This window comes from Accipiter gentilis, chromosome 28 (assembly GCF_929443795.1).
Source record: "Accipiter gentilis chromosome 28, bAccGen1.1, whole genome shotgun sequence".
Classification (NCBI taxonomy): Eukaryota; Metazoa; Chordata; class Aves; order Accipitriformes; family Accipitridae; genus Astur; species Astur gentilis.
The window spans coordinates 1,553,024-1,579,496 of NC_064907.1; the positions used below are offsets into that span (position 1 = coordinate 1,553,024).

At 35.9% G+C, this 26,473-nt stretch overlaps 1 protein-coding gene across 1 annotated transcript in view; it reads right to left on the minus strand.

The window, feature by feature from the left end:
- Positions 1–26,473, minus strand: part of TTC27 (tetratricopeptide repeat domain 27) — a 157,442-nt gene that overhangs the window by 54,085 nt on the left and 76,884 nt on the right. Inside the window, exon 10 of the mRNA XM_049830890.1 lies at positions 8,506–8,619. Coding sequence (XP_049686847.1) covers positions 8,506–8,619 — 114 coding nt within the window. The remainder of the gene's footprint in view (positions 1–8,505; positions 8,620–26,473) is intronic.

Below are 26,473 nucleotides of genomic sequence, written 5' to 3' on the forward strand. Positions count from 1 at the left end.
AGCTAAATTACCAATTTTAAACAATTATTCTACACTTCCTACTCTATAAAAAACCAGATTTATTACTTCTTGCTAACCTTATTCAGAAAGTGAGCATTTAGAAAAATTATGCTTGTTTTACTGCCTACCTTTAGCAGGCCTTTTATCTATGAGGTTTTTCAGTCTAATTCTCTGGTGTAACAGTTAAAGTTGTTTCTTTTTTCTACTTTACATGGTGGAAACTGGAAAGCTACTGTTTATATAACATTTCCCAGACCTTGTTCTTTGTGATATTCTCATAATGCATTCTCCCCCACTCCCCTTGTCCTCAAGCAAACAAATTAACTCTTCACTTTAAACTTATTCCCTAAGTATCCCCTACATGTTCAAGCAATCCAAAGTTATCCACATCATAATGACTTCAAAATTCCAAAATTATTCAGGAAAAGACTACCTCTTGAATCTAAAGTACTGGTTTTACCTATACAGTCACTTGGCAGGAAAGAGGGAAGGCCAAAAATTTGTAATGCATCTGTGCAAAAGAATTTGAAGTACTGGACTACTGCATAACTCCAGGTGAACTTTTACTATGCAAAAAGATGTTGATAGTTGTAAGGGGAAGTATGCTGGGGCAGAAGTTACTGATTAGGATGCTGGAACTGTGCATGTATGTATATTTTCTAAAATGAGTCATGTAGTAGATTTTTAATGTGAATGTTTTTGTTATACCAGGCCCTGCAAATGTGTATTTCACTTTGAAAACAATGTTAGCTAACTAAGAAACAAATATTCACTTCGGTTGTCAGTGTCATTTTACTAAAAAAAGCGTCAGTCTCTTTATAATTGGGCTTTTGCAGCTGGGTGGGGAAGGAAAGCACACAAGAGGAAATAAGTCCAACAATCCCAAATGAAATATAAAGCATTTCAATACCAAAATTAGCACAGAACAGGTCAAGGTCATGAGTAGAAGATAACTGGATTCATGAATGTCTGATGTAGTATTTCCTTTTCATTAGAAATTGAGAGCCAAGCAGTACACCGGGCAATTTAGAGCATCTCCTATGCAATTGCCATTTGGAATGTTTTGTTGTCGTCAAACACTACCACCCAAAGAAACATGGTAAAACATATGAGGCCTCTAGCAGCACAACAGCATTACTGACTTTCAAAATTATGAGCTTACTGTTCTGGACAAATATTAAGGCCAAAGTTACTGACTGTCAGTGCTTAGAATATATGTTTCAATGTTAAAGCCTGTTAATGACTTAAGCCTTGGGACAAATCCACTTAGATTAGACACAAAATCTTCAGAAAAGTACTATGTATATTTTTTTTATCTTTATGTACTATGTATATTTTTTTTATCTTTATGCCATTTACATTTATTTTTTAGTTATTTAATGTTACTTATATGAAATATGATTTTATAGGTATTACATTATCATTATCAAGCAAGTGTACCTTCTTGAATGTTTTTGTTTTCAAAGAAAAAGCTGTTTTACCTGTCAATTATGTTATTCATTTTTATGATGTATCAAAAGGTGCAAGCAGAACTTCCCCTAAAGTCTCTAGAAGAAGCTAGATTTACAAGCTTACTTGTGAAGGACGTATTTAAAACCAGACCATTCATTTGCTGTTGCAAAAGCAAGAATACTGATATCATCCATCAATTCACCCTGACAATGCTACATTTAAAATTAGCCCAAATCCAGGCTAGATCATTTGGCATTAGGGAAGCGAGCATCCCCATTTCCATACATGCATCTTGCCCCCTTTTTGGTATGCTTACAGCTTATTTGTTTGCAGTCCAGCACTGTAGTCTCTCTCTTACTCTGCAGTCTCAAATGCTAAATATATCCAGCCAACCTCAGCTTTAATCTGCATCTTTATATGAGTCAGGAACAGGAGAGGTAGTTGTAGTCCCTCTTCCAAAGAGATTTGGAAGGTTCCCCCTTTCCTATGAGATTACTTGAAATTTTTGTCACAGCTCGGTATAGCTGCATACATCTGCCCTAAACCAGTAGACATATGTCTCATGCAATCGTACGTGTGGAGACTCACCCATGGAGGACAACTGCATCTTGTATAGATGCAAGTTCCCTATTTGTAGTTAGTTAGCTAGCTTTGATACTGCCATTGGTGAACAGTAGTTATAAAACACTTCACACAGGGTGCAAACCTGCAGAGGAACTGCATACACTTCAAGATAGTAAGCCTGCAATAAGTTCCAAGCTATTGTGGTTACACTGCTTTTACAGCTCCCAAATCAGCTTGCTCTAGGGGAAGGCACAACTGCAGTCAATGCTGAAAAATAGATCCAAAGACTTCTTGCATCAGCTTTGCTTTCTGTTTTTCACTAAAGGGGGAAATAAGGACAAGGATGGAGAAAGAAATAAAAAGAAGAAAAGCTATCACTGTTAAGTTAGAGTTTAATTACAATATAGGAGGAACAGACAACTGCCTCAGCAAAAGGAAGAGTCTGGTTTGTAGTACCTGGCATATGCATTGGACAAAGCGCCTCAAGAAAATCTGTCTACCAGTACCGGGCTATCTCAGAACGTGGTTTGTTAGCTCACCTCGGGATACCTATCTCCAGATTTGCAATTATATTTATGACGTACAGCTGTAAAGCTTCATCTATTCAATTTATCAATAGGTAGGAATACTGTGTCCTCCATGCCTTGCATCTGGTCTGATTACACGTGGGACTTAATTATTTTAATTGTTTAGTTTGTTGAAGTTGAGCTTATAATGCTTATGCCTTCCAGGGCAAAGCTTAGGCAGAAAGATGTGAGTGTTGTGTCCTGTAATCTGTTGATATTAATATTTTTCTTTGCAACTTGCTGTCATCACTTTGTCTATAAAAAGACTGTAATACTACAGTTCAATATGGCTTAAGGATTCTACTATCTGACATTATGACTCCTAATACCATCATTAGAATTGTCAGGACACTGAGTGAAGAGAGTCTGAAGGGAGAAAGGTAAATGCCTTTGGAGCCAAGATTCAATGGGAAACATTTGGAAAAAATGGGAGGCTTAATATTTTTGGCTGCTTTTGTAAAGCACATTGACATTAGAAGTGGAACAGCTCGGGTACTGAATGAGCAAAAAGGTTTGTACTACTAGCTAAGAAAACATGAAGAAACTTTAGCACAGGAAGAATGGTTTCATTCTTTTCCCCACACCAGCTAATAGCACTGATCCAAACTGGCAAATACAACAGTGCAGTAGAAAACTTCTAGGCAGAAATCATTACCTGGAAAATTATACTATTCAACATTCTCTTTTTTGCCAGTGGTACAAAAACACTTCAGTTATTCCTGAATAACTCTTGGCAGACTGGATCTCTGATTTTTTTTTTTTTTTTCCCCCAACAAAACCCATAATTGCATAGTGGAAGAAAAACAGAGGGAGCCAAGCACCACCACGTTAATTATTTTGAAGTGTGCTAATGAGTTCAGTGTATCCCCAGAATCACTTGTGTCATGTAACATCTTCTGTCAAATCTGTCACGTGCTTAAGTAAAATGAAATACATTCTCGAAATGTGTGCCTTGAGGCTGAAATCTTAACTATCACCAAGAGGTCACTCTCTTGTGATTGCTTTCTGAAGTAGTAAGGTTTATTTCTAGGGTTCTGGAGACCTTGTGATCGTGTGTAGAATTCATTGAGGAAAGGTTTTATAAGACCTTTATAAGGGGCTTTTCTCCCCTTTTAAAACACATTTTGGAACATGTATTCTAATAATAAATACAATTCGTAATAGTTGAGAACTATCGGGATATCAATGCAGGATCTCTACAGAAAAGATCTGTCTTCCACTTAGTAATCTCTTGAAGGAAGAGAGTTAAATCTCAGCTCACCAGTGCATCTCACAAGTCCCACTAACTTTGTTAAAACTTTCAACTTCATGTGAAACAAATTTATTAGCAATTAATTTTTCTCCTCCTTCCTCCCCTCTCCCATTCCAAACACAAATAAAAGCAACTATTAAAATCTTATTTAATGTACTCCTAGAGTACAAGAGGGGGTCAAGGAATAGGAATAGGAACTCCTAGTACAGTGATCTAACAGTTTAGCTGAATGGACAAGCATTGTTATTCCCTTGGTCATACCAAAAGACTCACTCTATTGCTCCAACCATGGTCTTGAGAGGCCTGATCAAAAAGATATACGACTTGAGAAGCGAAAGAAGTGGGAGAAATCTGTTAGCCTCAAACTTCTCTAGATCAGCCTAGTGGGAGGAAGGCTGCTCTCCTCTCCTTTTTGAACTCTTCCCTTAAATGTTGAATTTGTCCAATGTAGAACAAACGCCAAATAAAGCAAAGGACAGGGAGCAAGTTGGCAAGGAAGTGACAGTTTAGTTTTGAAAATAAAAAGGACATGTTGCTATGATAAATGACATAACTTTCTTGCATAACCATTTAAAGTCCATCAATGTGAAAACGAAATAGCAAAGTTGCATTCAGGCTTATAGAGCTCAAGACACCAGTTCTGTTAGATCTATACCAGCCTTTTCTTTCTATAGGTGTACATAAACTATTTTTCAATTTGAAAGAACTGAACACCAACTAGCATGTTTCTATAGTAAGAACAATTGAAACAAATAAACAAAAAAATAATTATTTCCTTTTTCATACACACAGAAAAACATTAGTTGCTGGAGAAAATGACACTCTGAAGTATTATTTAAGTGAAAATTACAGGGCAGTTGACACAGAATTCCCAACCACATACATCTGTGTATGACTAAGGATATAAAACAAGATCTCATGTGACTTTTCAATCTTAGACATAATGATTAGCCTATAATATTGCTAGTCTGCTCCCAGGTCTCCTGAAGTCTTATTAAAAACACCCTTTCAAGACACATTTCTCTCCCCCTAAGAGGCAAATTCCTTTGCTGCCAAGAAAAGCAAGCAAGAAAGAACTGTATGAAATACCGCATATGTCGTACTGTGTGTTAGGAAAACCAGGCGATTAGCTTACAGGCATGCGATCGTGAGGTGCAGAGAGCAGCAGAAAATAGAATCAGAAAAGGGGCACATAACAAGCTGATAAAAGCTGCAAGCATAGAGGTAGCCAGTGTAACCATCCAGATCAAGCTGCAGAAGTCGCTGTAACAACTTGTGGTAGGATAAGCCTGAGCAGGCTACTGGTATACCAGGCACGTGGCAGCTTATCCTCTTTCACTGCAGCAACAACGGTCTCACTTCTACCCCACCATCCTTTGTACAAAGCATGGCATTTTAATTCATTTTGCTTCAATCTTAAAAATATTTAAAAATCCACTGAAATGGAGGAGTACACTTATTTCATATATCAAGAAACTACAGTGGGATGCTATCCTTTATGTGCTTTAAACTGGTTTGTTTATTTTGGGGTTTTTTTTTAATCATCCCTCCCTTTTCTCTTTTTTCATTTGCTCCTAGACCACTTAAAATTCCCCCTTTTCCCCCCATCCTATTACTTGAGCTCTGGCTGCACTTTCAGCAGTAATTTGTGGTTTAACAGCTTATTCCAACCCATTTTCCACTATTAATAGTTTCTGAATTACTTTCTTACAATAGAAGGTAGGTGAAGATCTCAAAACTGATGTAGAAATGGCAGGTTTCTGGTTATGTGAAGAGCTATTTATCAAAAACGATTGCTTTTTCTTCCTGTTTTCTCCCTCCCCCTCTTTCCTTTCTTTCCACCCTAGCACTTCTCACCATTCCTCACCTACATCCATATGGAAAAAACCCAAACACCCAACCTTAAAAAAATCATACTGTATCCAGAGACACATTTTGGTTGGCAGTACCTTGATCCAGACTTCAATATATATTATACAGGTCATGATTAAATATTCTAGTGGAATGTAAAATAGCTGGTTTCGTTCTCACGTACTGTTTCTTTTTCTTAGAAAAAATCGATGAAAAAAGTACTGGCTTTAGAAATCTGCAACTTTATTTTTGTGGATCCAAACCTCATTTAGGCAAAAACTGGACACACTAACAGTAGCATGCAGAAGAAGTTAAGAAAAAAACCCCACTTTCCTCCTCACATCCAGTTAGCCACTAGCTGAAGTGTGTTTCAGAGTACCCCGAATGATCATTTTAAAACCTGTTCCAAAGACTGTTACCTGTAGTTCAGATTTTTAAAGTAATCAGAAAAAGGTTTTGAAAATGAGTATTCCTTTTTAAGCTTTCCAATTAGAAAAAAAACCACTTACAAAATAATTTCATAAAAACTGTTTGATGTAAAGCAGGGATATATTTAATACTTGGAGTGTGGCAGCTAAATTCAACCAATACACCCTCATTTCAAAAATAGCTGCAATTATTTTCACATAATTAAAATAAGTTAAACAAACATAGCCAGGGCCACGAAAAAATGTAGCCCAAAACTGCTTTCTTTGAAAAACCAACAGTCTAGCCTGGCTTGCTTTAGGGCTGAAAAGCAGCATATGCCAGCCCAGTGATATTAATCTAAAAAGATGCTTATCATCTGCAGACCCAGTGTAGAAGCAGGTAAGGGTGGAAATAGGGAAAGGAAGGAGAGCTACAGTAGAAGACAGGAGAGTCCCAGCATCAATATCAGAGCCTACAATGGCTCATGCACTGTTCAGACAACCCTAAAGTTAGTAACAGAGGATTTAGTTTACCACTTCTTATTCAAGCTGTCTTGAATTTTTATAATTATTTTAAAAATTTGATATTGCAACCAATGGGGGAATCTAATCACATTTAGACCCACCTCCTCCCTTAATCTTCAGTATCTAATCTTTCTACAGGAATCTGAACTAGTAAACATGAAATTGTAAAACCAAACAAACAAAAAAAAACCCACAAAAACAATTTGTATGAAAATTCTATGGTTTTGAAATCCATTTTCTACTGATAAATAGCCACAGAACTTGCTAGCTCTTTGGAATCTTCATGAAGATGAGACATCAAAAAAACTTGTGTTATGTACGAAAATAACATCATTCACCCTACGTTTTCTGATTCCTTCTTAGAACTGTTAGAAACCATGATATTAAAAAATTCTGATCTGATGGAACTCAGGAATGAAAACCTTAAATGGAAAGTTATTCAAGTTATTTGATTAATTTAGCACACATCAATTCTTAAACAACTTTTAACTATTTTTGGAAACTAAGTTTCATACCACATCAAATCAACACAAATATGTCATTATATTCAAATGTCTAGAAAACGTAATGAAAGAAAACATAAACATACTAAGGTTAAAGATAATATTTAAAACCACAGATTCTGTGTCTCTGTGTCTACTGTGAGGTCACCTCCCAAAATGTCACAGTGCATGCTAATCAAATCCTTCACATTACTGCAGCTGCAGCACACGATGAAGTCAGACAAATGTACTTGCAATGATAGCCCCTTCATGAAGATTTCTGTCATGAGACTGTCAAACTGTATAGTATAACAGTTTCCAGTACTCAGGTTTAATCAAGCTAGACAAAAATGTTGGGCACACTCCAACTGTTTTATTGCTTAGGGCATCAAGGATCCTGAGATCCCCTCTCAGATGCTACATCTCCCAGACTTGGAATCCTCACTTCCTTGACACTCTCCTACTGACCCCAGGAAATTCCACTATAGCAACTCCATGTCCTCCTTAGCAAAAGAAAAATGCAGCAGCACATCCAAGCTGCACTTCAAAGATCCATGCATTAATAATGATTCTAAATGAAACATTAGCTTTTCAGGATTTAATTACACAGCACCATAATTAGAAGTTTTATACCCTCCTGGCTGTTTAGTCAGCAGGACTGTTGCCTGATGGACATATAGAAATGGCTGCTGTTCGTGTGTGACAAGACTTAAGAGCATAAATATGACAAATGGCTAACAAAACTCTGTAATATGAAGGGAAAAAAAAAAAAATCTTTAGAGAGCCTACAGATCTTTCCTTCGAAAAATTTATTTTTTAAATAAGTCTTATTAGTTGACACATTTCAGAATTTTAAAATTTCTTTTTTGTATTTGAAAACTGATCTTCTCTTGGTTTGGAGCAAGATTATTTAATCACTGCCTCAAACTTGCCATAAAAATACTAATCACTAAGTATTATATCAAAACGGTAAATTGAAAGTGCTGCTTCATTTGCAAACATGTTTCCGTGTTCTCACAATACCAAAAACTATTTACAAGTTTCAGTGTTTTCTACAGATTTAGTTGAGTAAAAACTATTTAAAAATATGACAGCAGTAGCAGCTTCACATTTGTGAACTTCTACATAAAAACCTCCTCAGATCACAAGTCAGAAACTAGAGGTAAGAAAACAGGTTTTAATTTCAATCTTCCAAAACTTGCCATGTTTTTGAAAGAAAGTGACCATTTATTACTTGTACGTATAAGAGTTTCTCCCAAGACTGGCATCTAATCTAGAGACATAATTAGAAAATTATCTCACTGTACAGTTCAGGGAAAGAAACTGCCGAAGCTCCTAACTCCTGCCTGCTTCCATCTGATATATAAAGAACCCCTATTTATAACAAGGCAGCTCAGAAGTCTTACCTGAGTCTGCTTCATTGCCCGTTCCATTCTGCGAGTACTTCCTTTCTCAAGCTTGGTCCGAAGGAGTAAGGCTGATGTCTGAATGGCCCAGAACTTAGGCTGAGAGAGCAAGCACTGCCGAGAAAAATAACATTTTTTCATTATTTCATTTTAAAACACACTGAAGACAGTAAAGTTTTTAACAGTGTTCTCAAGCATGAATGCTCTTTCCTATTCTGGAAGTCAAATATGTAGCTGTAGTACTTCCTTGATGAATTGAAGGCTGTACCAATTACCTTAATCTATTTTCAATATAAAAGCCAGCCAACAAAACTACTTTCTCATTCTCAGCTACTGCAGCACTGTGCGTACATGTACCCATATGGTGCATACACCAAACTGTACCAATTAAAATAGCTTCTCAGAATGAAAGGAAAATAAGGAATTTGATACTGAGTAGCCCATCTCAGCCTTCTCCACACCTGCATACTGGAGAGTTGTAGACAGCAGCAGGGATCCTACTTCTTAAGGCTGAACAAAATCAGTTCTGTCATGGCCTCTCCACATGTGCAAGGTACTCTGCTGCCTGCATTAACAGCACCTGCACATTAAATGGGCTGAAATTGATAAGAAAATGAAGAATATTAATTAATTTAGAATGTGCCATGACTTGAGAATAACAGGAATAATTTTTGACGCGTAGGAGATGCATAGGGAATATGGAATGATCTAGGTAAAAAGCTTTCCTAAAGACATAGTAGGTTATCACTTGGAACGCTCTGCCCTGATGCCAGAAACTTGGTGCCAGTTTCCAACCACTAATTTTTAGGAAAGCCCAATAGGAGATATGTAACCAATACAACTTTGATAACCCATAATAACATACAGACCACCTGGATTCTTTCCAGTGTGGTTTCAGACACTGTATACTATTTTTCTGTTAGATATTCACTTTGAAATAGTAGGCAGCAGGAAAACTTCCTTGCTAATTTTATTGACACTACAAATATGATACAGCTTCTCTGAGAAAATAAATTTGTCTATAGATATTTGTAGACTGGAGAAAAAGCCTCAGTGGTTTTATTATTTCCTCTCAAAGATGTCTCAAAGCATTAAAAAGTATACCTTCCTGGTCGTTTGTGTGAAATGCTTGACAAATTTCTGTCATATTCCAATCTATCTGTTTTTCTTTTCCTTAGTGTTTTCACAGGAAAGGAAGCAGAAAGAAACAAGCTAAACCAAATTCTCTCCAAGCAAAACTACAATGGAAAGAGAGGCAACAGCAAATGAAAGCATAAATGAAAGCAATATGAACACATGTACAGCCACCAAACACTTCAACAACAGCTGATCCTCCCTCTTGTGACCAATCCCTGCACTGATTCTTTCATGACTTCTACTCAGTATTACATTAAGAAGTACCCAAAGGCTTCTATACCCTCCTCTACAGGCTGAGGACCTGGAAGTATTAGGGCAACGTAATCGCAATGTTCTATGTTCCATATACTTTCAAGTTCCCTTTTACAAATTAATTACCATCAGTAAATCTGTTAACTGGTCCAAATCCTAGTTCCGAGAGCTCATCTCTCTCCTGTCTCATCATGGGAAGTTCAGTCTACTACCTATTTTTGTTTGGTCTTAAGACAAATCCTCCACTACAGGACACAAGCAAGGCATTCCTAACAGAGGGCACTGGTTTCTGAATTTATTCTTTGGTGGCCATTCCAGGTGGCTGCTAAAAAACCAACAACTTACGGGATTGTTAAGGCAAACACTTGAACAATGTTTGTTTTAGCTTAAAAACTTCTTTTGTGAGAAAGGTTATCCTTTCCCTCATTTTCTCCACTATGGGTATTCTGTTACACTATTTTATTTTTTACTTAAAGGGAATTTTTTTCTGTGCTACATCATGGTAGATAACAGTATTTATTTTTCAAATTAACACATCATCTCTCAAAAGAATAATGAAAACTAAAGGGCTTGACTAATAACCCTCCTAAAGATATTTTCAGGTCCAATTACAGCCCTTGTCCAGCAACACAGTACTTGCCCCCTCACTCTGGTTCACCTTCACGACTGGCACAAGCAAGGCATAGCACAAGGCCTCTGTGTCCACACCATCCAGCTCTGCAAGAGAACCAGCAACTCAGGAAAGCATCTCCTCTGCCTCTATGTATACCTCCTACACCACTGTCTAGGCAGTGATTTAAGCAATCATGCTGTATGAGGTGTGTATGAAGTCATATGGGGAGGGAGGAGACGCGAAGAGATAGAGGGCGGAAAAGAGAGAGCGATAATTACATTTAACTCCTCTGCAGGAGCAATGAGAGTCTTATCTTGAAAACCAATCCTGCTTTTTAAAGGTATTCATAAAACAAAATGCAAGGTATACCTGCTCTACAATTACAGAAGAAAAATTTAAATTCTCTAACAGTTTTATTGATACAAAAGAGCACTGCAACTGCATAGGACAATGAGAAGCAGGCCTATTTTTCAGTTAAGAAACACTTGTAATTTTACACTTGTACTGAGCTCAGTCCTGTGCCAGATCTCAAATGCTCACCTTTTCATTGCCTAGTTGTAATGTGTGAAGCACCACAGATACAAAATAATGCATGTATAAAGGGCGCAGATATTTATATACTCAATGGCTGTAAAGAATAATTTCAGAACATGTATCCATAACTATTAAGCAAGCTTTAATCTTCTACCCCAAATCTCCACATATTCCAGTTAATAAATATTTTCTTTTAAGTCCCAAAGCTTTATATTTTCACCTGAAGCTAAATCTAGACTCTATTAATGAGACTATAGGTTACAATAAAACGCCTGGAAAAAAGAAAAACTAAATCAAGATTATGCAAGTTTTGTCAACGTATCTGAAAGCTTGTACTGTACCAAAGGCAGCTAAGAAAATTAATAAAATAATTCTAAAACAAAAACACTACTGAGAATCTTCACAAGTCATCTTTGTTCTTGCTTTAGGAAATGAATAATACAATAAAGAAAAACAGAAAAATTAGATGGGGTGAGAAGAAAGGAAAGAAAATAAAGTTATACAACATTTTATGCACTGAATGGAATGTTTTCACATAGGAAAACTCATTTCTCCAATTCTTCCCCACATTTTTTCCTACAAACAAGAACCCTGTATATCATCTTCTCCCATCATACCAAAGTGTAAAAAGGAGATTACCAAAATATTACACAAACCAGAATATTCCATTCAATACATCATCCTTATATGATGTTGGAATGAAACAATATGATCCTCAAAGTCTTAATAACAAAGCAGTCCGTTATTGTACAAAACCTTTATAATATATCCATTACTATGTAAGAACAAAATTGCAAGTAATTCCTGAACTGTGAGATAGGTGCACATTACTGATGACAACCAGATCAAACCCAGCCACATGGGCTCTGCCAAACTGAGGCTAACTCTCAGGTACCATTAATGAATGATTCAGCCTCATCATTATTCAGAATTTAACCTAGGTGCGATGCACTCCCTGATCACTCTAATAACTTTCTGTTAGAGAAACAGAGAAAGAACGGTTGCAGAATTTGCAATGTCTGTACAAAATTCAGAACAAGCTACCAAAAATTTTCAGGGAAGCTTGTGCCATTGATATTTCATTTGTACACATACATACACATGTATCTGTATATTATTTAAGAAGTTACAATGTTTGGTTTTAAGGAAACTAGACACAGAGAAAGCTACCTGTAGTTTAAAAATCAAGAATGTAATATATTCAAGATAAAACAGAAAAGTTAACTTTCCCAAGGTTGGGAAAGTTGGGACACACAGAGGAGCATTACACAATATTATAAGATGTGCAACTGACAACCCAAACCAAACCAAAGTCTTCTGAAGCGCAGATGAATAAGACTGTATCAGTCAGCCATGACTTATAAAAGGTATAGGTTGTTCAGAGAAACTCTTCTGCATTACTCCATCGGCTATTCAGAAAAGTAGGAGTTTCTTTTTGACATCAAAGTCAGGAAGAGCTTACATGGGCTTATTAGACATGCTAGACAAGCTGGAACAGGTAAAGATGATCCTTGTTAACTGCAGTTCTAAATAATTTGAATATTTTCTGATTTTTCCTTATTATAAATCTATGCTTCAACTAAGCCCATTCTTTTATTCTTGTACCTTGCTCACTGATAAACTACCAGTAGCCTAGCTAACTACTGTGATTGCTATGATGGAGCTATCATTTGAAAGTGGAATTTCAAACTCAGCTCTTTTAATTGCAACCAGTTGTGGAATCCCCAAGAGTTTGCACATCAGTCCATTGCTGAACCAAAAATATTATGCTTATTGGCCAAATTGCCAGGATGCAGTGAAATGACTCACTTGAAGGCACAGACATGAGGCACCCTGAGGATTGCTCTATTCCTCTGTCATCCCCTCCAAAGAAATGACCTTTAGTTTAGATTCACTCAGGTATTTGCTAACATACTTCAAGTTACAAACAAACAAATAGAAAACATTGGGAGGGATTTAGGGAAAAAAAAAAAAAAATCCCTTACTAGTTTCTTTTCAGTAACAATTTCATTTAACATACTGCTTTTCCAAAAAGCCACACATAATTAAGATTTCCAGATTACTTATGTGGATTAATTCATGCCTATTTCTGTTACTCTTGCTTCATATAACCAAGTATATCATTATATGATGATTTTCATTAATTCATTCAGATAATTAACATGAAAACCTTATTTCTTCAATATAACCAAAGGCAAAATGACAACCTTATAACTCATTCTATGCTGCTCTCTAAGATGAGAAAATAGTGTGGCTTCTTTTCAACAGCCTACACTGTGCACAGTAGTCAGGTAAGTAAATTAAAAAAAAACCTAGTTGGAGGCATACGACTGAGGCATGAACAGGCAAAATTCTTGCTTCTTGCAGTTGCTTTGCAAACATATCTTTTAATCTCCGGTGAAGGACTCTATCAATGAAAGCTATCCTACAAGTGCTTAATTTGTTTTTAAGCATAGAGCAAAGGATTCTTTGATATAAAAAGTTCTATGGAATTCAATCCTAAGAAACAAGGGAAGAAAATTAGTATGAGATTAGGGAGAATTTGATTTTGTTTTCCACAGTCTCATCCAAATAATCTGATGCTTAAATTTCTGTGTAACTAAAGCAAGTTTTTATTAAAAAAAGTCATGTTCAAATGACACTTGTTAAATTTGAAAAATTTTTTTGGAAGTTTCTCCTAGCACTGAACTGGTAACAAAAACGGTAAAATGAAATAGAATTAAAAATAATTGATTTGTGGAAAAATCTGAAAGATGCCACATTATTGTAGAAAAGTTTCTTTAAATTTAACCTACATATTTTCAACAGAATAGTATTTTATAAAAGATAATCCTTGCAATTCTGAAAAAAATATGTGCAGGAAACTTTCCCCTGGGAAGTAGTTAGATGAACTTTACAAAACTATTTCCAATTGCCTAAGAAAGATTAAGGCAAGCCAAGATCCAGAGAGAAACAAAAATAATACAAGTTTTGAGAAATTTCTTTAGAATATCAACTCTTCTATTAATTGAGCTTGAATGCAGATGATTTCCAGTAGTACTGGCAGCTTCTGGTTGAAATAGGATTTGTAACTTTAAACAGTAATTCTGTTAGAACTCTATAAGGTAAAACAATATACATTTGTGACTAAGTGGCTTCCAATGCCACTGCATTTTTTTATGTTGTACTGAAAAGCATAAATATCAAGAGGATAAGAAAAGATACTAGATTTCTAGTTACATTTAAGCAGTAGAACCATGACTTGGCAACAAAACAAGCCAGTTGATATGACCACTTTTTGATTTTTTTTTCTTGATGTATGAACAAGTAAAAATTATTTGTTTGCTGAAACAGAGCAAGTAGCTTCTCTGTTCAAATCCAGCATACATACCAGTTCTGCTGTACCTGCCCATCCCAAAGACTTAAAAATAAGTAAGAATCAAAAGAAGATCTGATTATATATAATCACCAGCAAACACATAATGCTGAGGTTTCACAGACTCTGAATTCCTCCTGGTAGTGGTTTTATTCTTATCACAACACTCAACAGTTTACTAACCCTTCAGTAATCAGAAATTAAGAGGAAACCACGATAACTATGCACATACACAAAACCTCAAAATATAATAAATACACAACTAAAATACATTACTATTTTCTAAACAGGCAGAAGGTAAGCTACATATTTAGACAAGAAGTATTTGATGCTTAAGCTGATTTAAACATATATGTCAAAGGATTGTTTTTAAGCACAGAATGCTGTTCTGGTGAATATAAATATTTTAATGCAAAGAAGTTGCTTAGCAACCACCTAAAGGAACTGCTATCTCCTTTTATCTATATTTAAATTAGAAGTTTGTATTTCATAATTATCACAGTACACATGCTCTGTATTCTTGGAGATGAAATTGCCAATAAATAAAAAATGCACTTAGAATTACAGAACACTGAATAATGATTGGAATAAAAGTTTTTTGTCTTTGATTCACCATTGTCCTCAGTTCAATGCTACCTCAAGATTCTTCCTCTTTTTTTTTCCCATCATGATATTATACACAAAACCACTCTCATTACATATCATTCATATTGTTATATATAATGATATATAATTACGCTATGTAAATCTCTATATGTATTATTATATAATTGCGTCAAAATTGAACCCTTACACCAAAATGTGTATCTGTAAATCCCCATCTAATTCAACCCAGACAAAGAAAAATCACTATCATTTTGGAGAGGTTATTTTTTTTTTCATACTAACAGGGGAGCTCCTGTGGTCTCTTCATAACCATCAGTTTATTGATGTTCTTCAGAATAATCTGAAGTTCAGATGGAAACAACTCCTATTCCCATATTCTTACACCTATGATACAGAATACTTTTTATTTCTCTGAGAGTATCACATTAATGCATGATGACTGGACTTTAGGTTCAAAATTCAAACATAACCTGACATTAAAAACAAATATTCCTCTTGAACAGTGAATTGGAAAAGGTGGCAACAAAACACAATATGCTAAATTCCAGCCTACTGACTTCACAGGTTGTACATGAGAAGTTGTACTAATGGATTCTGCAGTACAATCCTTGATTTATATAAACCATCATGACTACATGATAGTTCTGAACAAACAACAGTGGTTAACTTGGGAACAAACGAACAGGATGCTGAAGCAAATTATTTCTAACCATCTTCTCATCGCAGCTTCTGTCATCTATAATCATTGGCACTGCAGACAACATTCCTAAATAATAATTTTGGAATTTACACCACTAGTCAGGGTGGTAATTTGAGGACCTATAAATTCCTCACCTTCTTAAGTATTATAAACATGAAATCTGTGATATTTGATTGCATGTCTGAAAAAACAAATTTTGGTCATCTGTTCAAGACAGCAAACCTTCAGATAAATAAACTGTTAATCTCTAGAATCATTAAGATTGCTTTAGACACAAGCAATTAGAAGATCTAACATTGTATATTCTCCAGTCACATTTTATTAGCTATGAACACCTTCATATTTTCTAAGGCCCAACAACAAAAAAATTACATTAGGATTTCACTTCAGATGATTCTTGTTACAACTTGACAAATTCTAATCCTATTTGGCAAAATTAAGTCCTTAGAGAGCAACATGAACAAGATAAGGGACACAAACAAGGAAAATAGTATTTTCATACCTTGAGAATGCAAGGCTTCCATAAATCTTATGGCTTCTCATAAATCTTATTTAGTGGTTAGCAGGTAGAAAGGCAGAGAAGAAAAGATAGTCTGTAATTTATCCAGTAAATCTAGCTCCTAGCATAGACTAGCCAATACACTTAGTAGATTGTTCTTCGTTTCTTTCTTTCTTTCTTTTTTTTTTATTTAGAGATCTGAACAGAGGGAACACTCACATTAGTGTGTATTCTACTTCACATACATCTCTCCTCAAGGTCAAAAGAATTGCTCAGACATCAGACAAACACCAAAGGTCCTGTTGATATGTTTTAACAATTATCAAAACCTGTGCTGTGTATGGCTTGTCACATCTGTTTAATTTCACACTTTCACTGAACAGTGAAATCTATCCTACACTTCAAGTCACTCTAAGGGTGATTTGGACTGGAAAATCAAAATATTACCAACCTATCCTGCAAATTTGAAGTGTGTAATACAAAAGCAATTATTTACAAAATTTCTGGTTTTTTCCTATTAAAACAGACAGTAATTTTAGCTAGCAGCTGACCACATCATCTTCCATATAGCTTTGACAACTATAATTTATTTGTAAAAACCTAATAATATGCAAAGTCTTTGGCGTTACAGACTACTAATTGATCAAACAGTCTTATGGCAAAATTATCAAGACAATGATAATTTACATTTTCTTTGCAAACACCACAACTTGTATTATACACTTAAAATTAATTATATTTTAGGCATTATTCCAAGTCCTGTGTCAGTGTTTCTTTTTCAGTGCTGCATGGGGAAAATGTGTTATTACTTGGTTAGGTCTTAAATATTTTCTTGCCTAACAGTATCTAATATAAATTGTACATGGCACCTTTAGAGTATCAAGCCAAGACCTTTGCACTGTAACAAGAAAACAAAGAATTATGCACTGCTTGAGCCTGTATAACATGCAACAGCAGAAGCTCTCTATTTTCCTTTATTAGGTCTTTCATTGATTTTAATGATTTATTACATCAAGATAGCACATCACAGAGCAAATCATATGATCACTTGTCATTTTTTTATGGTCTCTTCAAATTACCATGCATTAAATGCTATGTTCTTTTTAAATGAATTGTGCGTGACTGTCAGTCAGGCAAACCAGAGAGACAGGCAGAAATCCTGAAAGTAAAGTGACAGAGGAGAAGATTTACTTTCCTGCACTGGCTGAGACATCAGCATGTACACAGTGCCATTTTCCAGTACTGCTTTAATATTCTATATATATTTCAGTAGGTTTAGACCACACATTCAGCATATTTTTTTCCCAAAGTCTAAAGCTATTCACTCAACTGTATGACAAGGGTTTATTTTGGTCTATAAAACTAATCCTGGGACTGTACAACTAAAACAGCTTTTCACCGCAACAGGTGTTAGCTGATCATGAGCAGAGCTGGGCTTAAAGCTCTTAGCAACAGCCATTAGAAATACGTCTCAGTGTTAAAAAGTCAAGAGCAAGGCCAAAACACGATCAGTGATCCGCATCAAGGGACTAGTTTAATTAGAACGGTATTTTTAAAATTTGCTTTGTCTAGTCTTGTCTGGTAGCCTTGGCACTCAATTTGTAACATTACATCATTGTAAATATAGAGTACCTCTTGTTAAATTTGACTGCTAAACCAAGATGACACTATCCAGGTTTTTTTGCATTTTTATATACTTCAATGTGTTTGAATGAGATTCTTTCACATATATAATTTCATGATCTTGGATAATTGAATGCATTTGAAATAAAATATTAATTCTGAGAGTTTTAAAATTAAATACTTGTACACACTGGACACTTCCTTTTTTCCCCATCTGCAGCTATGAAGAGTTGTTACAAGTCTCCTTTTTCTCTGTTCATGCTTTATAAAGCAAAATATATGCAAAGATGTTAAAAACCTCTTAAACAGTTAATTGTTTAGACTATACTAGACTGATTTAGAAATGAATGTTAGACTCAATATAGCAGCAATTACACTGCACTTACCTAAATGCAATTTAAAGTTCTTAAGTATCTCATTTAATCTCAATTTGCAAGTGACTGACTCTTTCTGGAATTTATCAAATCTGGAATTTATCACATCTGAAGGTACATTAAATACAAAATAAGAGTTACTCAGTAGCTGGTTTAATCAATTCAAAAGTTAGAAGGGAAGACTGGAATAAATTTTCTTCTCACAAGACTTACAAAATATTCCACTAGCGTATACAAGAAGGCTAATGTAATTTTGCTTTAACTGTATTTTTCACAGCTTTTTCTTTACCCCACTGAAATAGTGTTCTGTAGCAAATGGGTAGCTCTTGATAACATCCACCCAAAGCAATCCTCATGTTCCATCCTGCTTATCACTCTACATATATTTCCCCTCCATGGCACTGGTTTTAAGCAGTAACTCTTACTCCTTCTGATACCTACCTTGCAAAGAACAGCTTCTGGGAAATTATTTTTGCTAGGTCAGTTTGGAAATTGTGCTGGCTTTTGTGCCATTTCTGTAGTACCTAGGACTTCAAGGAATAAAAAATTAGGCAGGAAAGCTTGGATGTTAGTCCCCCTGAGTCTTTTTACACGGGTAGCGATGACAGGAAGGTTACCTAAAAAGACCACTTTGAACAAGCAACAACCTTAGAGGGTCCCTGAGAAAGCCTCTTACTCTCCATTGACTTTATGAAGAAAACTAGGTTCCTAGCTTATGCACATCAGTTAGATGCCCAACTGAGCTGCTTATTGCCAATGAATCCTCTAGACAGTTTCTCAATAATTTTATTGTATCTTCCAGTCTCAAATCTCATTTGGTTCCCTTGAGTTTGTCATGGGGCTGCAGATACCTCTGTAATGACTATTTCATCTGGGTGATGGAAAAGATATGCTCTAAACCAGACTTTATAGACCACAGATTTCAAACTGAAAAAACCCTAAGGTGTACCTCGTATGCTGCTATAGTTTTTAACACAAGGCAAGGACCAAGTTGAGAAACATGTAAGTGTTTCCACAGATTTAATCAGTTTCAGTATTGTACTAGCTGGTATGCTAGCAATAGGTGTAAGGGAATATAAATCAGTACTCCCATTACTAAAGTGACCTGTCTCTTTAAAAAGAACAAAACACCCCACTGTGTACAACTCTTCTTAATTTCCTCTAAAGTAAGACAATTAATCATATTTCTGTAGATAGCACTATAAAAGCCAGCCTGACAAAGGGAAGAATAATTTCCATTAAAAGGACTATACATTGTCTCTTTTCACTGAAGATACTGGAAGAGCACTGAAAACAGAATGATGAGTGAATTTTTTAAAAAATAAATGCATCTGCTACTTTCAATAGTTCAACTCTGCCAAAACATTGCAAAGACTATAACCTGTTATCTGCTCAAAGATACTGTTACTATCCTCATTAGAAATATCAAGATACTTCAGTATCTTTCTTCAGCTAGCTTTTCTACATACCCTTAAAAGAAAGCATTCTTTGTTGAAAAAAACCCAACACAGCTGCTTCTCAGCAATAGAGTAACATTACTCCATGTTCACGAGTGTCCTTTTCCTTTGTTCAGTCAATACTCAGACTCAGCATACTCAGCTGACAATATGACTAGACGTCCTGATGGGGAAAAAGGATGACTTCCCAAAAGAAAATATCCTCAGACTTCACAGCCTGTTTGTTCATCTTGTTTTCTCTAGCAAAGCCTACATAGCTAACATTCAGGTAAAATGAGGCTGCCTCTGGTCTCAGTTCTTGTATCATTAGTTAGGACAACATCTAACTTCCCTTTCCATTCTCCATAACCATCTCATTTGAAACCTGAAGTCATGCCTAGGCCAGTTCTCATCTGCAGTGAATTTTATTTTATTTTTGAAGGTCAGGGAGCGAAAAGAAAGATAAGAAAGGTCTACATCTGCTGCTTTTACTAACTGATATAAATATGTTGCTCTGTAAAATGCTGCATCTTTCTTTTTCTCTCCTTTTTGCTTCCATGAACACTTCCTCACACACAGAAAGAATACTAACCAAAACAACTCTCTCTTCCTCTCCCCAGGTACATTTTTAAGGGAAATGGTTAAGCACTTGTTAGAACAATGTTCATGTCCAAAGCTCAGTCCCTATCTGTTTCTTCTTCTTCCTGCTACAGTCTTAACGCCTTCTGAATACACAGCAAGAATTTCCTGAGCTTTCTCTTATGTCAGATGTTTTTTTCTTGGAAAATCTCCTGTCTTTCTCCGTAACCCTGCAACTCAGAAACACACAAATATTGTCTGTATTGAGAAAATTAATTTAAAGGAGGTCATTTCATGCAGACACAGGTATGCTGGTATCTGACCTCTTGTCAGAAGTAGAGGACAAGCATGTGATGATTGTCCTTCCAGCTAGCTGTGAATGTAGCTCTGCAGATAAAACTGAAATGGCGGCCCAGTGTCCCCTATATTATACACTTCACAGACAAAAAGGTCAAAGAAAACAAGCACTAGAGAAACGTTCGCTTGCAAGGGAAGCCTAATACGTTCCACAGAAAAAGCTACATGAAAGGAGTACAAAGTTTTATGCTTACTGAAGAATCTTCCTTGGCAACAAAAGACTCAACGTTTTGTATGGATTTAAATATAACAGAAACACAGAAAAGCAAGATCACATTAGCTTGCATGGAACAAAAATAAAACAAAAAGTAGGGAGACACCTAGAGTGAGCTATAAACATGATTCTTTGATTCTGCATAACACGGTCTGTTATTTAACTTGCATGCATGCAGGTACGTAACTTTCAGAGAAACTGATGGCAGAACAAAAAATCACAATTCAAAGTCATTTTAGACACACTGGAAAAATCAACTCAAATCAGGTTCTGCTAGGAAAATGGTTTAATGCTTTTTTTCCGCCTTATGATTTTCTACTTTCTAATAATAATACAAAGGTATTATCTGAGTGTCAAATTATTTGTTCAATTATATATCCAAACTGCAGATCTATCCTGCTTGTCCAAAATTATTTAAATTTCTTCCACATTAAAGGGCATTGGTGGGCTGATATTTTAGCACGCTTCTAAGAGCTTAACGCTCGGCAATGATACTAAGTGGTATACATATTGTATCCTCTTGTAAGAGTTAAAAAAAGAATAATTTGTCATGCTGTTGCTTAAGTTGGCTTTTGGGTTGTTTTTTCTTTTCATTTTGAGACACTGTTTAAGCTCAGAACTAAGTTTTCCTTGGAGGTTCTCAATTTTTTTACAGGGAAGAAACTAGAGCAGAAAAGGAAATGTCATGAAGAAAGAAGATACTGTTTTATTTAAAGTAATCTGCTTTCAATAACTAGTGAAGGGTAAACCACATAAGATATGGCTCCCATTTTCACTTAGAATGGAGTCCAGCCATATTACTGACACTCGCTCTGTTGCGCCAAACATATCACTTATTCTGTGTTACGCGGAAAACAACTTCAGCCAGATTTGACTGTAGTAGCATTGTCTTTTTCAGGTCTGTGGTTTGGACTTACTCCTGAAACAGGCTAAGTACAGACTTCCACGCCACATCACAGTACTGCATTTATATCCTAAGGCCCAATCTCAACAGCAGTAAATCAGGTTTTTGGATTCAAAAGATTAGACTTTAACTCTTTGGTACCAATGATGAGGATTTCCCTAGGTATTAAACAACAGTGAATTTCTCATTTCAACTGCTCAGCCTCAGGAATTTCACCATCTATGCCAAGGTTCTGAACACATCATGTGCTCTTTTGATATTATCCTGAAAAACAGAAAAGCACATTAAAGAAATGGTCTTGCACAGGTAGTAAAACAGTGAATTTTGTTTGAGAATGGCTAGATACCGTATTTGAAAGATAGCTAGTTTCAGGACTATATGCAATGGTAACATGCTGTCTGAAGACCTGCAGTCTGTTTAGTCTCAAGACAAACAAAGCAAATGACTGAAAAAAGGGAGAAAGATAGAAAATTGGTCCCAATGGAGAATATTTTCTAACTTGTTACATTCAGATTGACCATGTGGGAGAAGAAACATGTCCTACCCCCTACTAGGTATTCCCTTGGAAACTACCATAGTAGGCTTTTAAATCCTCTGCCCTGCTTGCTCCACCCCACTCTCAACCTTGCCTCTCCTCTGACAAGGAGCATTTTTGGAACAGACACCGCTATAGCCTAACTTATCATCTTTCCATTTCCGGTACTGCTGCCTATGGCTACAGGCAAGAACCATGATTTGTCAATACTTTCTTTAGGTTGGTCAACTCTTTCTCAGCACATAAATTATTATTTTTTTTTAAATAGTACTTCTTACTCAGCAAAATCCAGGTAAGAGTACACATTAAGGTTCCTGTTTCTTTTTTTCCGCTTCTTTGCTTGTTTGAACTGTTCAGGGCAAACTCAATGTTTGCAGCACTCCAGACCACTGGAAAAATCCCTTAGGCCCGACAGATCATGCATCCTTATGCAGCTGCCCCAGGCTGGTGGAAGTTGTCTGTTCTGCCTGCCTACTCACATTTATGAGCTCACTACTATGTTTTTTCCATAGACTGCCACTGATGCTTCCTGTTTATTTGGTCTATCAACAGCATTGCTTTATATACTGCTGCCACCTGATGCAGCATAGATTCTTACTCTAACAGAAACTTTTATATTTACTTTTGCGGTGATAACTTCAGGACAAATATCCATTTACAATAATTATCCTTAAAATACCTTAACAGTATCTTTTGCAGGAAGAGAAAGTAGGGTAGCAAAAATACTGGTTCTCAGACAGATTTGGAGCAGAACCATAAAAATTATACAACATAATGGAGCTTTAAAAGCTCCCTTCACATCCTCAGTAAAACACATAAAATTATCTTCTTGAAAAGAACCAATTTAAATGTTTTCATAATTTCAAAACTTTAAAATTAGTCAACAAGAATACTTCAACAGTTACATACAGTTACATTATAAAAATACCATTTGTGAATCCATCCTATAATGATGTTAACTAGTCAAAATCAGCTATCACATTTTTTTCTGTAACAGGAACAGCGAAAAAAAAATCAGGAAGAATTACATGCCTAAAACAGTGATTTGTAGTAAGGTTGCCACTGACTTTACTATTAAGCCATGTATAGAATTTCTATAAAGCATCTTCACAACCTTCAGTCTGTAAGAACAGCTGTCTGTAGAAGAATGGTGAGGCATATCAGAGGAAAATCCACACAATGCCAGACAGGAGTCTACAGGGAGGGTATCATACCTGGTTTTCCCCTGTTTTGAATGCCAGCATCCACCAGCATTCAGTTGTAGGAATTCTGCCTACAACAGTCTACTATTCAGCAGTTCTACATATTGCAATACCTGGTATTCACCAATAAGTGTAACATTTTGAATGCAAGAGGCATGCCTCAATTACTGTTTGGTGGACTAAGTGGCTAGGGTCAAAGTCTAGAGATGACAATTTCAGTGAGAGTTCTAGGACAGTCTCGGCAATTTCCAAGGAAAGAGCATATTAGTAAGTCTTGATGTCCACTAAAAAAATATTTGATTTCTGATTTCTTCCAGTTCCTGACTTCACCAGCAGAAGTATTCTGTCTCTTTAAGGAGCTACGGTTCCCATTACATGCAATAGGATCAAGCTGCTGGAGGCCACCAGGAGCCTGGCTTTAAAATTTGTATGCAAGAGTTTAGTTTCCAGGAGCATAACAAAGCTGGAGCCACCTTCCTTTCAGAGACTGAAGACACAATGGTCCTGAAAGAAGACCAACTCCTTACGCAACAACCAAAAGCAAGGAAGAAAAGGAATAAAAATAGAGTCAGCAATACGTGAAGAAGAAAGTAATTAGGGAGGGTGAGAGCAAGAGTAAAAGTCAGATAAACAGGAGGCGAGAGCTGACAAAGGAGGGCTAAGATGAACATGGCATAGATGACTAAACAAAAAACCGAAGGTGACATAGGCACAAGTGACTAATGCTGAAAAAAATGAGTGAGAGACTGCTGGGGAGCATGAAAGAAAATCCTGTCTTGGTGGGCAAAAGTGAGTAATGTTCCTAAATCTGAGTTGTGTAGAGAGAAGCTATACTCTGAATGTATTTATTAGAGACCAAAGGCAATGTCTGGGATGTGTTTAGACTTGAAGGAAGTTAAAAGCATGAGCTCTAATGGATTAAGATTCAAACAGAACAGTCTAGCACCTGTCCAGTTTTATTATGCACATAAACAACAGCAGTTATTAAAATCAATATGAAAATTGGATGAAGAATCACAGAATAGTTTGGGTTGGAAGGGACCTTTAAAGGTCATCTAGTCCAACCCCCTTGCAATAAGCAGGGACATCTTAACTAGATTAGGTTGCTTAGAGCCTCGTCCAACCTAACCTTGAATGCTTCCACAGATGGGGCATCTACCACCTCTCTGGGCAACCTCTTCCAATGTTTCACCACCCTCTTCATAAAAAATTTCTTCCTTATATCTAGTCTGAAAAAGCTACAAGACATTTTCCTTAGACAAACAAAAGAGGCAATCTTTTTAGTTACGCATCTCCAAGCTTCACATTTTCCCAGTTCTGTTAAAGATTCAACACACACATAAGTAAATGTTTGCCTACTACAGATAAGGGAAAGATACAGAATATACAGACAAATAAATACACACACTGCAGTTCTTACACAATAAACTGTAGGATGAGAAATATGGCCTTATTCCAGCAACTAAATAACCTACTTACTTTCTGAATTTTACTACTAAGCTGTTAAACAGCTTCAAATCATGCAATATGCTCAAAACAACAACAACAACAAAATTCTAAACATATTTCCTTCCTTTATTCTAAAACGGAAAGGGTTTTGCTGACATATATTAAACTATAAAGCAGAGAAAACGTAGTCAGTTTTAGCCAATGATAAAAACAAACTAGGTACGATACTGGTTTGGGGGAATGCAAATGCATATGCTGTTCCCCTCTGAGTGTTGTTTTCTTAAAATCAAACATCTCATTTTAAAGCACAGAAAAACCTTTCACAGTCTATTTACAGAAATCCATAAAAGTTATTTTCTCTCTCATCTTTGGTCTAGACTAGATAGAAGTCATTGTACTATGTGCTGGCCAACATATTCTGACAAATGTACTGAAGAAAAATTTAGATGACACGAGACATGAAGTCTTTCAAGAAAAAAAGCACAAGACCCAATTTAATTAATGCAAGACATGCTTAAGGATAATATAGACAGGCAGTAAAATCTTCTCAAATACATCAAAATACACCAACTAATATCTAGTGTCATGATTTTTATTTCCATTCAGAAAAGGCCTCAAATCTCAGCTTCACGGATAGGAAAACATTAAATAGTTTAAATACTTCTAAAACATTTTTGCCAATTTACACAAAGAGAACACGATGCTTTTAAACATTTTATTGGCATTTATTTGAATAGTCTTCATAACTATCAGCTCTACTTGCTATGATTAATGCAGCCAATCCAAACATGTCAAAACGGTTTATGCCATACCATATTATCATATATGCTAAGGGTATAAATTATACACAGAAAAAGTCTACATTTTCTCACAGTAATCATGAGACTCTTTATGATATACATTGCATGAACAGTCCACTAAATGAGCCGGCTTTGTTTGTATTTCCTCATGCAATGAGCTAACCTTCATAACCAGAATATTTATGTATTCACACAACTGGAAATTAGTTTTCGTAAGGGTCACAAACACTTCATGCAAATTACCTTATGAAATTTTCTTGCATGTTTGATGTAACAAATAATTATTAAAAATAACACTTTGCTTATCAGTACGTAAGTTATCCCAGTAAAAATGTATTTGTGGAAGAAAAAGCTGAGTGATGGGGTCTGCTGGCAAGAATACATGCTTCCGCCACCCTTGAGTCATAATGTAATGCTTAGTACATGATCAGTACTGGAATTCAAGCATTCTGTAAATACAAGTAAAATAAATGTGCATACAACCTCCATGCAGATGTATTTAGATGTTTCATTAATTTAATCTTAACATCTTAATTTCTGGTCAACAGCACTTGAAAATTCCACTTTACTGTTTAAACGTGCTGTTTTTAATAAAAGACAGGAAAGGAAATACTGTAGAAATACCAGAATCAGAGCTGCTTAACCTTCGTCCTTCTATAACATGGATGGCACTAAGCTTTTCCACAACATACTGAAGCCAACTAACTACTTATACAATGGCAGCACACTGTGCAAAAACACACCCAAGATCACTGCTGAACAGAATGGAGTTAGCTCAAATGAGGACAGCTAAGAATGT